Source organism: Mytilus galloprovincialis, chromosome 6, assembly GCF_965363235.1.
Source record: "Mytilus galloprovincialis chromosome 6, xbMytGall1.hap1.1, whole genome shotgun sequence".
Classification (NCBI taxonomy): Eukaryota; Metazoa; Mollusca; class Bivalvia; order Mytilida; family Mytilidae; genus Mytilus; species Mytilus galloprovincialis.
The window spans coordinates 51,053,997-51,074,611 of record NC_134843.1 but is presented as its reverse complement, the minus strand read 5'-3'; the positions used below and the strand labels follow the sequence as shown (position 1 = coordinate 51,074,611).

The window sequence follows — 20,615 nt, the reverse complement described above, 5'->3', positions numbered from 1 at the left end:
ACAACTGTCACATTCCTGCCTTGGTACAGGCATTTTTTTATGTAGAAAAGAAAGCCCGCTTAGTAATAAGATCGAACGTTTTGTCAAGTAATGCAAAACGATCAAAGCTATTCTTAATCCGGCCGATTGGTGCAATTATAGAGCAGAATTGCTCACTTGATGAGGAAAGCATGAAACTTTGCATAGTAGTTTTTGTTCTTAAATGTTTTTCATGATTTGTTTTATTGTTTAGCTGTTGCATGACTTTCCTTAGTCCAATGATATTTTGACGTCAGATACATGAGTACCTCTGCCACATTTTGTATGTGCAAAACCCATGTCAGAAGCCTGTTATTCAGTGGTTAACATGTGATGTACACATACGAGGCCGTTAGTTTGTCTCGTTTGATTTGTTTTACATTTGTAATGTCTGAAATTTGTATATGCGGTTTGGGGTTGTTGATAAGTGCCGTTCGATGCTGGAAATGTGTCTAATTTGCAATCATGCCAAATCTGTTTATGTTTTATACTAGTAACAAATGAAAAGTAGAATGATCGATGACAGCGTAAAAAGTAAAATCACAAAAATACTGAACTCAGAGGAAAATCAAATCGTAAAGTCCATAATCACATGGCAAACTCAAATGACAAAACACATCAAAAACGAATGGACAAGAACTGTCATATTCCTGACTTGGTACAGGCATTTTCAAATGTAGAAAATTACTATTTATAAATGTGATGCATCCAATGCGCTTGACTAATTTTAAGCGTTCAAAACCGAACATTCGAAGGTCAAGTAAGCCAAATTCGTTTTTTTTTTCGTCTCTTCAATGTTCTATATATTAATTGTATTTATTGGCAATCATACAAATATCTCCTTATTTTGATTTTAAAGCAAAATAGATAAATCCTATTCTTAAACGAAAAACGAAAAGTGTTCTGCTTAAAGCATTTGTGAGAGTAAAATGCCGATGTTATACTCAGTGTAGATAAACCTCATTATTTTGAATCGATTGATCATCATTATGTTCGTTGATGGTCTTCAACTACATGTACGTGTTATATGGTCTTTTAAACGTTTTCGATACAAGAGCCTATGGTGGTTATTTTATTGATAAATCGAGCTTCTGGTGTACAAATATTTTAAGCCCTGTATGTTTGATAAAGTTATTGATACTTTCATCACGAGTTGGTTGACCGTTATGGAATAACCGTTTCACAAATGATATCAGATATGTTCCTTACGTCGTAACTACAATCCCCTTCCCTTTCATGAATATGACCTACCGAATTAGACTATTTACCAGATTTGTAATCACATAAGCAACACGACGGGTGTCACATGTGGAGCAGGATCTGCTTACCCTTCCGGAGCACCTGAGATCACCCCTAGTTTTTTGTGGGGTTCGTGTTGTTTATTCTTTAGTTTTCTATGTTGTGTCGAGTTTACTATTGTTTTTCTGTTTGTCTTTTTCATTTTTAGCCATGGCGTTGTCAGTTTGTTTTAGATTTATGAGTTTGACTGTCCCATTGGTATCTTTCGTCCCTCTTTCAAAAGAACCGATGATCAGCTAAAATCAGTTGATCGTAGTTTTGTTAAATTTATTGTCATGAATCAGTACATCATACACTAATGACACTATAGAACCATGATCATATAAATATAATATGTTGTATATTTGCAAATAAAACAACTCTCCACCAGAGACCAAATTGTACAAATTTAAGGTGGCTCGGGCGCCTTAATTAAAATTGATAGAATTTTTTGATAGCTTGTCAAAATGAAGTTTTTATCATACTTTTTTCAAAACCATATTAAAAGGTATGAGTCACCGGATTTTTCTCACTTTACAGGTTGTGCAAAATTGTCAGATTTTGTATAAATAATGCATAAAAAATCAAATTTTGTGTGATAAAAAGAAAACGTACTATCAGAACTTTAAGATAAAATGTGAGAAGATTGCTCTTATAATATGCTCTCAAATGAAAAAAACAGGGTCACCGAACTTGTTTTCTTGCTGCATATCAAAATAGGTAAAACACTTTCTAATATAAAAATTACTTTATCTTAGTTATCTCCGCTTATTGGCAAAGTTGAAAAAAATCTAATCAAACACACACACAAGGTGTTTTTGAGAAATTACGGCTGTAATTATAATAAAACACACAATTTTCTATATTTATATCAAGTCTTTTACAAAAATTACATACAACTCTCAAAATTTGCACATCTCATCAAATATCAAGACAAAAGTTATCTGTTTCTTCAAATTCCAAGATGGAGGAAGACACCCGAGCCCCCTTAACAACTAAATTGTTTTATGAGAAACAGTTTGCCATTTAATTTGTTTAATATACATTTGTTGAAAAATTATGTTCATACCTTTCAAACTTTATTTTTACAGCCATTCCATCAAATGTTTATCCGAATAATACGATCTACCGAGTAGATGAAGGCAGTAATTTCGGACCGTTAATATGCAATGCTTCTTGTGGTCCTCCATGCACTTTCAGATGGGTTGGACCTACTTCTATCATAAACTCCAGTGAGTTATTCATCAATAATGCAACACTGATAGATAATGGCATATATCAATGTGAAGCTACGAATAAAATGGGTACATCAAAAGGACATATTGTTATCATTATTAACTGTAAGTTCATATAACTATTAGACAATGTTATGGTATTTTAAAATTGAGTAGATATGGCGCATATCAATGAGACAGTATGATAATGATTGCTTTGCTGTCGATCAATATAACACGTCTTTCTATGCAGTTTGTGTTTCCTCTTTGTATGGTTATATGTTAAACCGGATATGTGAGTACACCCGTACTATTCATAATATAATCAATTGCATTTGTTTGTAGCGAATTTATCATTAAAATCTTTATGCTAAGTTACCCATTGGATGACATATCGAAAGGTTTTATTGTTCAGACATGTTATGTCACAACGCACAATCTACAGTTAAAATTTTATGTAAGACATGCTATTAGAGGTCCAATTCATTATATTTTCTAACATTAACAGTTCATTATCGGTTTTTTATCATATGATGAAATACTAGTAATGAAACAGTACATATAAAAAAGAAGATAAGGTATGATTGCCAATGAAACAACCGTCCACAAGAGAACAAAATGACACAGAAATTAACAACTTTAGGTCAACGTACGGCCTTCAACTATGAGCAAAGCCGATACCGCATAGTCAGCTATAAAAGGCCCCGAAATGGTGATGTAAAAAAATTCAAACGAGAAAACTAACGGCCTTATTTCTATAAATAAAAAGAACGAAAAACAAATATGTAACACATCAACAAATGACTACCACTGAATTACAGGCTCCTTACTTGGGACAGGCACATACATACTGTCTCGAATAATCAGTCTGTTTAGCTGTTTAAGGTCATCGGTACACATTTATTCAAATAGAATTTTCTAATAATTTAATAAACATTAAGATTTAACTTGTGGGTTCTTTTTTTGGGAATATGATATAAATAATGGGTCACCGTGCTATTTTAAAGCTACAAGTCGTACAAAAATGAAATAGTACTCATTGCAGTTCGCATTATTAATCATAGAAAGTCTAACATATAGTTTAGAATCCAATATTTTGCATACAATAATTGTTCGAATGCACCTGGTGTGAAATTTAGAATGCTCACAAATCGAAAAAAATCCCTTGAAGCTACTTCAAAGCATTGGCTGATTGTTATGCATAATCTTGAAACTTAAAAATCACAGTTAAGCAAGTTTTTTTTCTTAAAGTCAAAGAAATAAAAAAAAATTGATGCCTATTGTATTGCTAAATAGATAGGTTGCATTGTTTTATCCATTTCCGTTGACAAAATAATGGACAACCAAGTGAAGAAAATCTGTAATATCAGTGTATTGTACAAAAACGAGAGTATAGCATTTCACTTATTGTGTTCATATAACACTTGAAATAAATATAAACGTTTTGGAAAAACTGCACAGTTCTTAACTTAAGTATCACATAGTCCATTTCTATGTATGTTGGCGTTTTTTGTAGCGGTTTAGTGTTTCTGTTATCCCTCATAGAGTTGATGTTCTTCCTCGATTTTTGTTTATGACTAGTATTTGTTTCAGTTAAACTATAAATGACTATTGAACAGCGGTAAACTACTTTGCCTTTATTCATGAAACTAAAACTAAAACAGGTCTAGTGATGCTACAGCCCTCCTCAGATATCGATCCCCCGTAAGCACCTAGAAGTATAAAAAATGTGTTTTGCATCTTTTCTACATTTGATACCACAGGTTCATGGTATTTTACTAAATTAAATTAAAACTGGAGAGAAGACGCAAGTAAAAAACATTAAAATAGCTTTAGTTATCTGCAGTCTAAAATAAAATAAATATTAACTTCTCAACACTATAAGTATGTATCTGTTTTTTTCTGAAACATTTCTATTTACAGATGGACCTAACCAAGTGATACTGTCTCCAAATCGAACATCCTACACGTTTGATGAGAATAGTGATGTTCCAGATATCACGTGTACAGCAGACTGTCAGCCAGATTGTACTTTAACGTGGATAAAACAAACTGGTCAAGTGATATCAACTGAAATCTTAAGTTTGAAGGAGACCCAGAGGAACCAAGCTGGAACATATCAATGTAATGCTAGTAATGACTTTGGCAATATGGTATCCACGGATGTAACCATCAGTGTTCGTTGTACGTATTTATAACAATGTGTTATCATTGATTATAAGTCACAAGAATTAAAAACTGAAGCACTAAGACAACTGACAACTCAACCAAAGATTAGTATTTATGTCTAATGAATGACATCCCATTATTATATTAGTTCCGTGATTTTGCATCAAATTGATATATCATTTGAACAAAAGTTACTAAAACTAGCATCATCTTTGTTTACCTTTATAAAAGAAGAGATCCCTTCCTCATAGTGTGCCTATCAGACAAAGTTTATAACCTTGCAATCATATATAGCAATATCATGGTGGCCTATTTCCGCCATCGTGGTAAATTTGCGCTGACAATTTTTATCTCGACGAATCAACATAAAGCAGGTATTTTGACGACTTATAAGGATTTTATCCAGACACCAATTCACAATCAATCAAGAAAAAATATGTAGATAATTATAATGATATCGTGATTGATGTATGCCATTACAAATTTGTAGAATCAACATAAAGAGTAGTCGTGATAGAAGTTCAACGTATTTAAACAAATAAAACGACTTTGATGCTAATTTTCGCAATAATTTACGATATTTCATCTCATCATAATAAATATCGCGATACTGTTTATCGTAAATTGTTTAGATAATATCTCGAGTTTTTCTCGAAAACTGGCGTCAAGGTCGTGATATTGGTTTAAAAACATTAAACTTCACCACGACTATCATTTATGCCGATGCTACAAATTGGCTTTGGCATAAGAAAAAACATGATAACAAGATAATAATCTTTACAAGTTAAAAAAAAATATCAAGATAGATTGCGAAGAGATTTCATGACTTGTTGAGATAAAATCTGAATGTTTCGTCAAAATACCTATTTTATTTTGACTTATCGCGATGAATTATGCTAACTTAAATATATCTCGATGGCAGAAATAGACTTCCATATAATATTCGTCTTCGTCTGTCAACCAGGCATTTTCAATCTTATAATACATCCGAATCAATAGAATCTAAGCAAAATCACAGGATACCAATCAGAACATATTTGTGTCGAGTGATTATCACAAGATGGTGTGTATTTCGTATTAAACTAATAGATGTGGTCGTCATGCGCATGATGTGAAATTGTTTGTTAATCAGAAAGCCTCTTTGTTTTTGTTCTGATGTTTCTAATTTCGGAAAGAGGGACAGTCAAACTCATAGACCGAAAATAAACTGACAACGCCATGACTGTATATGAAAAAGACAAACAGACAAATAAAAGAACACATGACACATCATAGAAAACTAAAGACTAAACAACACGAACCCCACCAAAAACTTGGGGTAATTTCAGGTGCTCCGTAAGGGTAAGCAGATCCTGCTCCACATGTGGCCTCCTTCGTGTTGCTCATCATGTTCCTCACCCGGTAAATAGTCTAATTTGGTAGGTCACATTCATTCAAAGGGAAGGGGGTTGTAGTTACGATGTAAGAACAAATCTGATCTCATCTGTGAAACGGTTACTCCATAGCATTCAACCAACTAGATTATAACTATTGCTATACATTTTCCCCATAATTTCTATTGTAAGTACATTCTGACAAAGCATACATACAAGTACTTTGAAGAAAGCTTAATCAATAAAAAGACACAGTTTTCAACAAAGTGATGAACAAACATTTATTATTTAAAGTCTCCTTTACTGAAGTCAGTTTAACAAAATACATGTATTTAATCGGTGTTTTTTTTTTTTATCTTTGATGATACAATAAACAATAATTCCAGATGGACCAGAAAAAGTAACACTTTCACCGAATACCACAAAATACAACGTAATTGAAGGAATGCATGTTCCTAAAATAAACTGCTCGGCGGAATGTAAGCCAGTATGTATATTGAATTGGATAGGACCACAGGGACACATTTTGCCGTCTAACGAGTTAAGTTTACATAACATCAATAGAAGTCAAGCCGGGATATATAATTGCAATGCAAATAATAAAGTCAGCAGCATGTTGTCCACGGATATAGATGTTATAGTACATTGTGAGTAGATATGTATCTAATATATCTAATATCATTTAATAGTTTTGTTACTTGGTCATTTTTAACGCAGCAGTTGTTTCTGAGCTGTCCATTATTTTACCCAGAATACCAGAAAAACACTATACCTCCTCAAATTAAACATGAATTTTTCGGCAAAAACCCAGTATAACCTTGTTTTTTATACCTTATACCAAAAATGTAAGTGCATGTCTGAAAGAAAAGTAAAAAAAAATTTTTTTTCGAGTTACCATGAGTGACTATGTTAATGCTTCCTCTGAAACTATCAATGTTTGAAAAAAATGAAAAGAGATAAATAAATTATATGGTGAACTACTAAAAAATCATTAGTCTACATATGTACGTGATCACGGTTTCAATTCTGTAACATTGGCAAATCATTTGCCGAAATCATCCTTTACGACTATATAAACTGTGCTTAATTTGAATAAAAAGTATAAATATGCTGAAATGGACAGTTCACGTGCATTTTATTTTCGAGGTAAAAGTCAACACTCAAGATTGTTCTTCATATTTTCACTTGTATACGTTATATCAATAAACATGAAGTCGATAAAATCCAGAAGATTATTTTCAGATATGTCTTATAAAGACGAGTAAGCATTTTTTATGACAGGAACGTAAAAATGTGATGTATTAAACCATTATGTTAGATCGCAACCCTCTTAATTCTTTTTACTCTTAGTCTCAGCCAGAAAATTAATAAATAAAATCTAAAGTAAAAACAATAACAACGAAAAATCACTTAACTCAAGAATGCTACACATGGTTAATTTATGATTGATTGCTGATGTTTGACACCCCTTTCATATCTATTAGCTATATCATTTCTGTCATTTTTGTTTGTTGGGGAACCCTGGGTGCATTGAGAAAACTTTCAACCACCTGCCAGAAAAAATGACGATCCTAGCAATTTAAGATTGAGATCAAATGCACCTGCCACGTTTGGTGTTCGAACTGACCACCTCAGTGTTGAGGGACAAGTGATACAGTAGACAAATTACTCAAATCGTTCAACCATTGAGTCCCCAGTATTCTTTGTAACTAAAGCTAACCACCTTTGTTCGCTCAACCGACAGAAAAGAAATAAAGAAGTTAACTAACTTCCTGTTACCAATATATTAAGATTTGTAAGGAATCCACGGAACCCATTGTCTTGCCTACTTACATACCATAAAGTAAGAAATAATGGACCATCTCGTGTTGTACTCTCTCCAAACGAAACGAAATATGAAATAAAGGAAAACGAATCTTTACAAACTAGTATTTCATGCACTGCAACCTGTCAACCCCCTTGTGTGGGAACATGGACCATACATACCGGCGAATTTGTATCCTACGATAACTTAAGTTTACCTGCCATCAAAAGGAACCAAACTGGGTTCTATAGATGTAATATCAGTAATATTGTTAGCAGCATGACATCTATGGATGTTTCTGTTATTGTTACATGTAAGTTTATATGCATTGTTTCATGTAGATTACTCGATTCAATTTTACGTTATATAATTCATTATCCAATATTTAGTATTAATTACACAATGAGGTATATTTAATAAGATTCTCTTCTTCAGTCTTTATAATTTACCCTTTATCGCATAGCTAAACCCGTATCACATTGTTTGCTTATGTTTGTGTGGATCAATATTTAGTTCTCAGTAAAACTACTATTCAGCATAGGATTATAAGTTATAGCTTATTATACAGTTGTATGTATTTTTTAAATTCAAGTATAGGATGAGAATAAATCGGCCATGTATACACATAGAATGTCGTCCAAAATAAGACTAGCGAAATAGAAACTTGGATAGAGACTGGGAAAATAATCATGTTGGAAAGCAACATAACGTTTCCCTTAAAAAATCTAGGAACGGATCCCGAACTGTCGTGAAGTTCTTTATCATGACAATTACATGTTGTTTAACCTACACGACACATCGGAGTATCCTTTTTAAGTTTCATTTCAGAATAGGTCGAAAATGCACTTTTCGATTGAAGTGATGGATGGAAGAAGTTCAGAGAAACACATTTATGTACGCCTATCTAACCTTGATTTTTAAAATTTTGATAGTGTGTGATATGGGATTGTTGGCAGAAAGGTTAATGATTAAAAGACATTGAACTAGGTGAATTCTATCTTAATGAGTATTTGAAGTGGAATCTTTATATACATGTAGTCGGCATATTTACCCAACAGACTAAATTGATTTTTAATTTATTCAATTTTTTGTATGCATTTAAAATATTAAAATACATATTAAAATATTAAAATATATAAGTGGTTATATGTGGCTACATTAATTAAATATCCATGTGATAAAACGCTGCTTTATTTATATTTTTGAAAACGTAGATGGTGCAGAAATTAAAGGCCTTACTATCGACGGTGAAAATTTTACAATTCCTGAACATGTAGAAACACGACTTGCTTGTGAAATTGATGGTATTCCTAAGCCTAATGGACGCTTGTTTTATAATGACGAAGAGAAACAAAGTTCTGGAAATCCAATTACTTACGGGTTGGTTCCTTTGTGTAATGATACTGGGAATTATACATGTGCAGCAGAGAATTCTATAGGAAAGTCCAATCAAACTAAAGAACTGTTTGTATTGTGTAAGTATTGAATTGGTTGATGCCTTTGTAATAATGAGTACGTGTTTTAAAGTTATATTGCTGGTGCTGCTATTTAGCTGTTGATCTATTCATATCGAGACAGAATACATTAAGATAGTAACTAACGGACAAAATTAATAATTTATCAAAATATCGTCAGAAAAATCTAGTTTAACCGTTTTGACAATTGTATTCTTTATCAATGAGCAATTTAAATTCTGTTGGCAGCTTTATAATGATAAAAGTACTATGCAACAAAGAATTAATTGTAACTTTCTATTTTTTGAAATTAAGTAAACGACTACGGATTAGCTTTAATTTTATAAAATTCTTTCCGTTACTTACTGTTCTATTGCAATATGAATGCTTCGTGTATCTGTTTTATTTAGACATTTAAGTTCCTTCTCAAACAAACTTTGATATGTGTATACTGTTTTAGGTTCACCTAGACCAGTCGCTACACTACAATCAAGAATTGCAGTCGGCAATGATAGTATTTTGGAAATAAATGTGATATTTTTGTCTTACCCACAGCCAAAAATATCTTGGACTTTTATTAAAAATGGTTCCAATGAAATAGTGAGATCAAATAATACAATTGGCATATATCAACATGTATCATCAATTTATATTACTGATATGAAGACACCTCAGTATGGAATGTACGTTCTAAAAGTAACAAATGGAATTCAAAATGATCTAAAGCACACATTTGAGGTCTTGCCACAACGTAAGTAATTACAGTGATAGGCATACAGAGCTGATTCGTCTCATCTTGACTACGTTTTAAAGCTTTACCTAAATTCACAGTTTAACAGCTTTATGTTTTTTATTTGAAATCTAAACAATTTTGAAACTTGTTTCTAAAAAGATAAAAAAAATATATATATATATATATAAACACCAGATGGTAGCCTTAGAAGAAGTCTAGCTAGCTAAAAAGCAGGTCTGTTCCACCAAGGAAAGGCCATTTCCAAGTCAGGAATATAACATTTGTTTCCTATTTGTCTGGTGTGTTTGATTTTTTTATTTAATCATTTGAACTTTCCGTTTCGATAAAATGGACACGCATTTCAAAAACAAAACTAAAATTGGATGAAAAAATTAAAAGAAAGGTTACATAATTTTATATTAATTCGTACTGGTTGGATATTTCTTTGGATATTGGCCCAATATATTTTGCTTACATCTTGCTGTTAACTTTTATAATATATAGTATATACGAATGGTGTCAAAAGCAGATGTCTTAGTGTGAAAAATACCTTATTCATGAGAGAATATCGACAACAGTCATTGACAAGTAAGGTTGTAATAAATTAGACAATATGAAGTGCTGGTGTATTTTGTAGTGTCACAATAAGAACTAAAGTGTATCTGCAAAAGGTTACTGTGGATAGGAACAGTAGTATGCATACAACATATAAAGAAATAATTCCATGGTCAATTAGTTTTTTTCAATACTCAATTTAATCGGTCTCGTTCATATACAACAAGATCTTTTGTATGTATTCGGTGCTAAAATGTATATAGATATATATACATATAGGAAGATGTGATGTGAGTGCCAATGAGACAACTCTCCATCCAAAAAACAATTTTTAAAAAAGTAAACCATTATAGGTCAATGTACGGCCTTCAACACGGAGCCTTGGCTCACACCGAACAACAAGCTACAAAGGGCCCCAAAATTACTAGTGTAAAACCATTAAAACGGGAAGGTGTGGGTATATCAGGCTGTCCTGTAATATAGAAACAATAATTTAATATGTATAGCTATCAATTGATTTGAATGTATTCCTTATTCCTAGGCGCTGTTTTGATAGATAATCTACAACTTACATATACTCAATTAAAAAAATGCGATACGTTAAAACACATTTCATTCGCCCTCCCTAAAAAAAAACTTATTTTAGTACATTGTCCGCCATGTTGGATTTTACCTGAAGTGTAGGGTTTTTAAAGACATCTAATCAATAATATATATCCAAAAGTAGTACATAACAAAGCTTTGTACAAAATATTATTATAACAGCATGATAAAAACACCTTTTCACACACTGGCCTCTAATATTTGGCTGATTTAAGTACGATGTTCGCCATTTTGGATTTAACCGGAAGTGAGACATTTTTTAAAAATGCCTCCCTATCTGAAATAAAAGAGTAATAGTTGAGGAAGGTCTCTGCCATATTTCATGCTTTTACCAGGATGTGCACAATTTTTCACAAAGCTGCCGTACTATTTCAGGTTTCCTGCTACAATCGTAATTCTTGTCTTTACTATTTTTGTTCCGTTCTATATTAATCGAAATGTCTGCTTCATGTCCGATGAAGGTCTTATTAGTCAGAATTTAAATTCATAAACATGATCACCCCATCAATGCGGAACCTAATTTTATAAATCGTGAAAAATGGGAGTCATTGTATGGATGCTGCATTGTCGATTCAGATCTTGAAATCAGTTTTATTTCTTCAAAAAGTATGAACCCGTAAGAAAAATCGACATGTACAAGCACCTATTACCAATATCTTTTCAACTAATCGGGCGGAGCTTACATTTTAATTTGCATAAGAACAGTCAACTCGAAGATGTGTGTGATAAGGATGATGACCGTTGATTTCTAATCACCTAAGTGTCACAAAACCGATATACAATTTAACTGAGTGTATGATTTGTAATTCTCATCGGATTTTGTCAAATGTGTTGACGTCTTTTTATTATATTTAGGTGTTACGGATAGAAAAATTAATCACCGCCTTTATTAATTATATTAAATTTTGTACGATTTTTTACGTTTGAAGTTGGATTCATAACAAAATGGACATATATATATTACAGTTAATTGCTATTAATAAGTATTGCAATATGCATTTTGTTTAAATTAATTATCAGTATTTAGTTATGATATAATCTTAAATCAATCCTAATTCTATCTCACTTTGATAGTTTTTCATATGTGACGTCATGCTGTTTCTAAATTTCATAAATTCAAATGTGGCATAACGTTTGTACCTTTTCGCCATCGTATGTGACGTCACATTTTTGTAATTACGTTGACGCCTGGACTGATTCGGGTGTGTCTATTCTGTGTTAAACTTTAATAGCATTATGTATTCGGGTTTAGTTTTCTGTAATTAGTTAATACTTCAGTTTCATTATGTATATCTCTTTCATATTCATTTGTTAAAATTTACTGTTTGCAATAGCATGAATTGTTCTATATAATAAGGATGTTCTTATCCCGGGCATAAAAACATGCAATGCCGTATTTGGCAAAACCTTTTCAACTTTTGATCTTCAGTGCTGTACAACTTTGTACCTTTTTCACTTTCGATCTTTTATATCTGGGCGTTATGTATTCGGGTTTAGTTTTCTGTAATTAGTTAATACTTCAGTTTCTTTATGTATATCTCTTTCATATTCATTTGATAAAATTTACTGTTTGCAATAGCATGAATTGTTCTATATAATAAGAATGTTCTTATCCCGGGCATAAAAACAATGCCGTATTTGGCGAAACCTTTTCAACTTTTTATCTCCAGTGCTGTACAACTTTGTACTTTTTTCACTTTCGATCTTTTATATCTGGGCGTCACTTGTAAGTCCTGTGTGGACAAGGCGCGTTTTTGGCGTATTGAATTTTAAACCTGATGCTTTTTGTTATCTATTAATCATGTTTTTCCTTGTCTAATATGTTCTCCTATTTATTTGTATTGTAGTCCTGTAATATTATGTTGTCATTTCAATGTTATATTTAACTTTGCCATTAAAGTGCGAGGTTTGGCATGCCACAAAACCAGGTTCAACCCACCACTTTTATTCCCCTTTAAAAGTGTCCTGTACCAAGTCAGGGAGATGGCCATTTATTGTTCGTTTCTGTGTGTGTTGCATTTTAACGTTGAGTCGTTTGTGTTTTCTCTTATTTTTGAGATATTGAGATCAGACGTGGCATGGTACTTGTCTATCCCAAATTCATGTATTTGGTTTTTATGTTATATTTGTTATTCTCGTGGTGTTTTGTCTGATGCTTGGTCCGTTTCTGTGTGTGTTACGTTTCGGTGTTATGTCGTTGTTCTCCTCTTATATTTAATGCGTTTCCCTCGGTTTTAGTTTGTTACCCCGATTTTGTTTTTTGTCCCTGGATTTATGAGTTTTGAACAGCGGTATACTACTGTTGCCTTTATTTGTGACGAATAACTGGACACTTCATTCATGAGTTCATCCCGAAACATCTGTCCATAGATGGACTGGTCTTAGATTTTACACCGCACAATCAAGTGAAATGAATTAAGTTATACCTTAAATTTCAAAGGCATTAGAAACAGAAGAAAATAATTATACCGACTTGACAAGTTTTACCTTCTCTCGTGTAAAGTTCCATTTCTTGTGTTCCTATTTCTTTATAATTTCTAATGGGTATGCGCCTGTGTGTGTATGTGTTGTCTCTTGTCTATTTTCATTGTTTATTAACGGATATGGTAATTATTATAATGGAAAAATAGACACAATGTATTTATGGTGAACAATTGTACGTTATCGTTGGTATCTCATTTTTTTGGTTTTTTGTTTGTTTGTTGGTTGGAAAAGGTGCTTACTGGGGTTGAAACGCCCAGTTGTACTGCTCAGTCTCTCTCATCGTCATGTCTTTTTCAACATATTGATTGCATTGATTCGCTTGAAAAGGAAACGATCGAAATATGCAATTTGAATATCATCCAAAAAATATGTGTATACATACATGAACTGTATAGACCATTTGAATGTATGTCTTCGTAAAATATGAAATATAAGGTAAAAGGAATACAATCACAAGTATTGTCTTCTAACATACGTTTTACTAACCTGACGTGTTTCGGTTTTAACGAAAAGTTTTCATTGTGTATATACAATATATTTGTGCGAGCTGTAATTTTTCATATCATATTATAGATTCACCGACGATACTGAGATTGGAAATTTTAAACGGTAATACTGTTGATGAACGACAATCTGTTGACTTTCTGTGTGAAGTTAATGGTTACCCGGTACCAGACATAAGTTGGATATTGTCTAGCACTAACACAGTTTTAAAAAAAGATGAACATGTTTTCAAAAGCAACTATTTAATCCCGAAAGCTAATTGTCTACATACTGGATCTTATCGTTGTCAAGGCATTAACGTAATTGATGGGGAATTAGTAAATGCATTCAGCGAAATTGATTTGTTTGTTCTCTGTGAGTACATATTATAATTATAGTGTTTAAGCACTGCATTTTCGCTATAAAAAGTATATACATTAAAGGACTTCATATGAGATCATTTCAGTAACCAAAACGTGCAATGTTACATGTGATGCAATTTAGGCGTATTGCATACCTTAAATATTTCTCTATAAACAACTTATGTATATTTCTATGCCGCCTAGTCGTTTTGATTTGAGAAAATGTTTCATACTTTGAAATGAGGTTATGATAAAGTTGCATATGAGAGGTGGGTTTTTTATGTTATAAAGAGGACCATCATTGGATACAGAAATACAAATCTAGCTATTGTTTTCGAATTAAGATGACGCTTCCGGATTTTCCGAACATATTTTAATGTTGTCTTTGCTCAATGTATCAATATTGCAATTAATTTTTTTTCGCGGAATTTTGATGCCTAATATGACTGACTTGAACTGTCACAGAATATAATTTCCGTCATAATATTTATTCCAAAGATAATGTATTATATAACAAAAGTTCCAATTGGAATTATTGTTATGTGATATTTATTCCATCAGCATAATAAAAGGACCAATGACTTAGAATTTTTATCACATAAAATAAATTCCAAAAGGAAGTTTTATTACATAATAAATTATCTTTGGAATAAATATTATGGTGGAAATTTTGTCTCATGACTGGTGTTACAATTTGACTTGTATCATTTTGACATATTATTCATTAAACATGTTAAAATTAATAAAAAAATGGAAAACATCTTTTGTAATAATTATTCCGATAGGAAAAGTATTATGTAATATTTATTCCCGATTGGAAAAAGTATTATGTAATATGTATTCCTGATTGGAAAAAATATTATGTAATATCTTTTCCGACCCAAAATTATTATTATATTCTATCCATTACTGCTGCCGAAATGGTAAATTGGTATTAACAATTATTATAAGAACAGGTATCATGAATATGGGGAATAATTGTTCCCAATGTTGTAGACATTGAATAATCATTTCTGAATTATCGACAATTACTAGTATAAAATTGAGAATGGAAATGGGGAATGTGACAAAGAGACAACAACCCGACCATAGAAAAGACAACAGCAGACGGTCACCAACAGGTCTTCAATGTAGCGAGAAATTCCCGCACCCGGAGGAGTCCTTCAGCTTGCCCCTAAACAAATATATACTAGTTCAGTGATAATGAACGCCATACTAATTTCCATATTGTACACAAGAAACTAAAATTAAAATAATACAAGACTAACAAAGGCCAGAGGATCATAACTTGTGACAGGCGCAAAAATGCGGCGGGGTTAAACATGTTTGTGAGATCTCAATCCTCCCCCTATACCTCTAGCCAATGTAGAAAAGTAAACGCATAACAATACGCACATTAAAATTCAGTTCAAGAGAAGTCCGAATCTGATGTCAGAAGATGTAACCAAAGAAAATAAACAAAATGACAATAATACATAAATAACAACAGACTACTAGCAGTTAACTGACATGCCAGCTCCAGACTTCAATTAAACTGACTGAAAGATTATGATTTCATCATATGAACATCAGGCACAATCCTTCCCGTTAGGGGTTTAGTATCATAACATCATAACATATATGAGAAGAACATAACCCGTGTCATGCCAACAACTGGTTTTTGAATAAATGTGTTTAGTTCCGATGCAAAGACCCTATAAGTGAATCAATATTAACGCCAAAATATGCAATTTTTAATGACCTGACAACAGTATCGTAACTATATTCCTTCTTAATAAGTCTATTCAAAGGTTTTGTTAGTTTTTGAGGTGAATGCTGACACCTTTGTGCTTTATTAAGAATATTTCCATAAAAAATTGGATGTGAAATATCTGAACGTATAAGAAGTCTGCGTGTTGAGCTATATTTACGAATGATGTCCTTATACCGATGATAAAATTTAGTAAATGTTTTATGCATATTTGACCTTTAAACGATACTTTTCTCATTAGAATTAACATTTATATTTCACAGCTGAACTTGTTATAATAAACATTATTTACTAACCTTCAACATATGTCCCATCATTTAAAAACATATTTTCTTATACTCATCAGCCTTCATGTTTTAGTATATATTCAGGTGGTGTTACGTACATGTGAATATGTCTAACTCATATTAACACTTTTCATTTTACATAATAATCAAATAATTAGCATTTAATCTGTTTTGGTTTAGAATATAATCAGCATTTAAAATCTGATTTGACTTATATAATAATCAATCAGGTGTAAACTAAACTTCAGCATAATAGGAACATGTGTTATACTCGTCAACATATAAGATAAGTTCCTAATATATGTGGAACAAATATAATACAGAAGGAAAAAATATTCCATGACATAATTTCCGCAGAACAAATATTATTATAATATTGTTTCCTTCAGGAACAAAAATTATAAGGAACAAATATACGTTGACAGGACTGATACCGGTGTCCATTGATACAATTGTAGGGTCTCTTTTTTTCAAAACCAAGTTGTCACTTACAGCCCTGCATATGTATTATATATTATATATTATGTAAAATGACTGAATAAATAGCCAATGATAAATCTTAAAGGGCGATGGATCATATAAATATGATACAGTACACTACAAAATATAATAGATAACCAGTCTAAAAGGGTACAGCATCACCAAAAAATTACAATAAAATGAACAAATGTAACTATAGATATTTTAGACATTTCGGATAACAGATATCCGTCTTCAGTATGACCACGATGTAAAATGAATCATGTCAATCTATCCTAATTATAACACTATCACAATCTTGAATTTATACCAAATAACCGTTTTAGCGAACACTGGTACAATTTTAAAATTTCCAAACACGACGCAAAGACTGCATAGATATGCAAAAATAAAAACAGTTATTTGCGATATGAACTGGCTAAACTCTAAAATTCCAAAGGTGAAGACAGTTAGGATATTACAACAACTGCGTGGAAAAACAGTCAAAATAAACAGCTCTGAATGATCTATGTTGGTGTAATATTGACCTATTTTGCTCTGATGTTTAATTATCGAAGAATGCAACAGACACCCATACTACCTTAAGTTGTTTTATTTTTCTTCTAAAGAAATGTAAAAGATGTAAAATCCGTTTTTCGATTTAGGCAGTGCACGTATAGATCAAAGATACCAAGAAGAACTTGAAGATATTGCAGTTATGGAAAATGGCGATTTGAATATTAGAGTATATATCTTAGCCTACCCTGAACCTATAATCATTTGGACTATGAGACATTCTGTCACAGGACAAGATTATACAGTGAACTATACTAATTCATTTAACAATGTCGAACATATTTCAACTGTGAATATAACCGAAGTTTCAACAAAAGATTATGGTGTCTATACAATTATTGCATATAACAAAATAGGGCCTCCGTATGTTAAATCCTTCACAGTGAAGCCACAAGGTGAGTACGTTTAATAGGCATTTAATCCTCTACTACCTAATACAAATATATAATCTATTATCATATGCGCAACATAATCTATCGTAGGTTACAAGCAATCTTTTTATATGTCACAAGACTGCTAATCTTGCACGTTTCCTGTTATTAACTGGCTGTGGATGTTTTGATTCGAGAAAAATTGATGGCGTTTATTCAGGGAAACACATCTGTAAATGACTTGGTATAGTGTAAAAATTATGTTATATTTTTGTTAAATGTTTTTTTCAATTAACCTAATATAAATAACCAAATGCAATACTACCTATCACACCCAAGTAAAGAGACAAGAAAAATGTTAACCAAATTTAGAATAAGCGAACATTGTCTCTTCATAGAAACTGGACGATATACCAAAATACCACGAAATGAAAGAAATTGTAAAATATGTTATATCTTAGACGATGAATTTCATTTTTTCTTCAACTGTAAAATAAATAAAAATACAAGAGAAATCTTTCTAAAATATTATATACAAAAATATGTAAATGTTAATACACTTAATTTTACTGATAAACTCGTGATAATACTTAATCCATCAACACCAAATGATGTAAAAGCAGTTGTTTCTTTTATTAAAGAGTCATTAGAACTGAGGAAAGGAGAACAGTAACTGTTTTTATCATATTTCTTATAATATTGTCGAGTTTTCATTATGTTTCATTATGTTTGTTTGTCAATGTATTTGCCACAACCAAAATTGGTTTTTGTATGTTTTGCAAATAAAGATATTTATATTAACTTGGCAACTCTGAAATATAGACCAAAAGCTCAGTTACCTATTGCTTCTTGGTATTGAATACAAGATCAATATATATGGTCAGTTTGTTTTCTGTTACTTATTGAACAATTCTCTATTACGTTATATTTTAGCAATGAAAATCTTTGGACACCCAACACGCATTTTATATTTGTTTTATCAGGACATATTAACCAAAAAGTACATATTGACCGATGACGAAATCCGATTGTCAATATTATCTGACAGGTTAATATATAACATAGTGACTGATTGAAAGTCCTTAATTTCTATATAACATATTTAAATCATGTCTTAGGAAAAGACGTTCAATGTTCTTTCTGAGTATTTTCAAATTGTATTTTGCAAGAATTATAACATTTTATTGACGATACCAATATTTTTAAGAACGTCATAGCTTGTTGAATTAGCTTTCTTGTATTTCGAAGCACCTGAGATCACCCTCAGATTTCGGTGGAGCTCATGTTGCTTAACCTTTAGTTTTCTATGTTGTTTCTTGTTTACTATTATTTGTCTGTTTGTCTTTTTAATTTCTAGCCATGGCTTTGTCAGTTTATTTTCGATTTACGAGTTTGACTGTTTCTCTGGTAACTTTCGCCTCTCTTGTTTTCTAAGCATCTACATGTAACATAAAATTCTTGAAATATCCAGTGAAAAACTTTACTAAATTTAGCCGGATTATTTCATATTGACCACCAATAAACATATAAATGGAAACATAGTGTCCAAATACGTAAGAATAGAAACAAGGCTACGGATACGTTAAATAACCTTTGAAACGCGTGATCGTAATGTCCAATGAAAATAGTAAAATGCTACACCATTTGTAATATAGTTATATATTTGAGAATGACCAGACAAAAGAATAGTATGTTATTCTTTCAGGTTCAAATAACAGATCGGAGAATAATCTATTCAAGAGTATTGGTGCAAGCGTAGGCGCATTCTTTTTTATATTAATAGTGGCAGGTCTGACGATAATTGTTTTAAAGACTATGAAAAGAAGGGCTAACATTAAAAGAGGTAAGGTTTCTGAATTAATAAAGTTCTTGTGAGATCTCTTCATTGCATTAACATTTCACATTTTTCATAAAAGAGGACGCCCTATTCTTGAAGTAATGATTTTTTTTAAACAAATTAGTATATAAGGTAAGTCTTTCTACTAAAAAAAAGTGGGGCGGCCGGGAGTTGGAATATTACAAGAAATATATATACAGTTACCTAGTGTAAAAATCATGAACGCTACCTAATGCAGTTAAAGTTTATTATAAGAAATACGTTTGACATATTCAAATGAATAAAAGTCCAAATATAAAATGTTCTGCTTTTAAAAACTAAACCGGAACAAACTGATCTTTAGGTATGTTGTATGGAGTTTTTTCTATCACTATATTCGGTAAATTTGTCATGAATTCAATTATTAAGGTTAAAGTGTCGACTCACATTTCTGTCTAACTGTTCAAATAGTTATCAAAGGTACCAGGATTATAATTTAGTACGCCAGACGCGCGTTTCGTCTACATAAGACTCATCAGTGACGCTCATATCAAAATATTTATAAAGTCAAACAAGTACAAAGTTGAAGAGCATTGAGGATCCAAAATTCCAAAAAGTTGTGCCAAATACGGCTAAAGTAATCTGTGCCTGGTATAAGAAAATCCTTAGTTTTTACGAAAAATTCAAAGTTTTGAAAACAGGAAATTTATAAAAATGACCACAAACCATGTTTATTTCAACTTTTTTATTTTTAACAAAGACTTATTTTGGTATGATTAGTATGATTAGTCATTCTGAAGAAAAAACTTTAAATTTTATTTTTGAT

General features: G+C 31.7%; 1 protein-coding gene across 1 annotated transcript; it reads left to right on the top strand.

Annotated features, from left to right (window-relative positions):
* The first annotated feature begins 2,596 nt into the window (after positions 1-2,596).
* On the top strand, positions 2,597-20,569 carry LOC143078607 (peroxidasin homolog). The gene is made up of 8 exons (XM_076253462.1): positions 2,597-2,636; positions 4,434-4,694; positions 9,071-9,331; positions 9,771-10,061; positions 14,259-14,543; positions 17,692-17,997; positions 19,679-19,816; positions 20,550-20,569. The coding sequence occupies exons 1-8, from the start codon at positions 2,597-2,599 to the stop codon at positions 20,567-20,569; spliced, it is 1,602 nt and encodes a 533-aa protein (XP_076109577.1).
* The last annotated feature ends 46 nt before the right edge of the window (positions 20,570-20,615 follow it).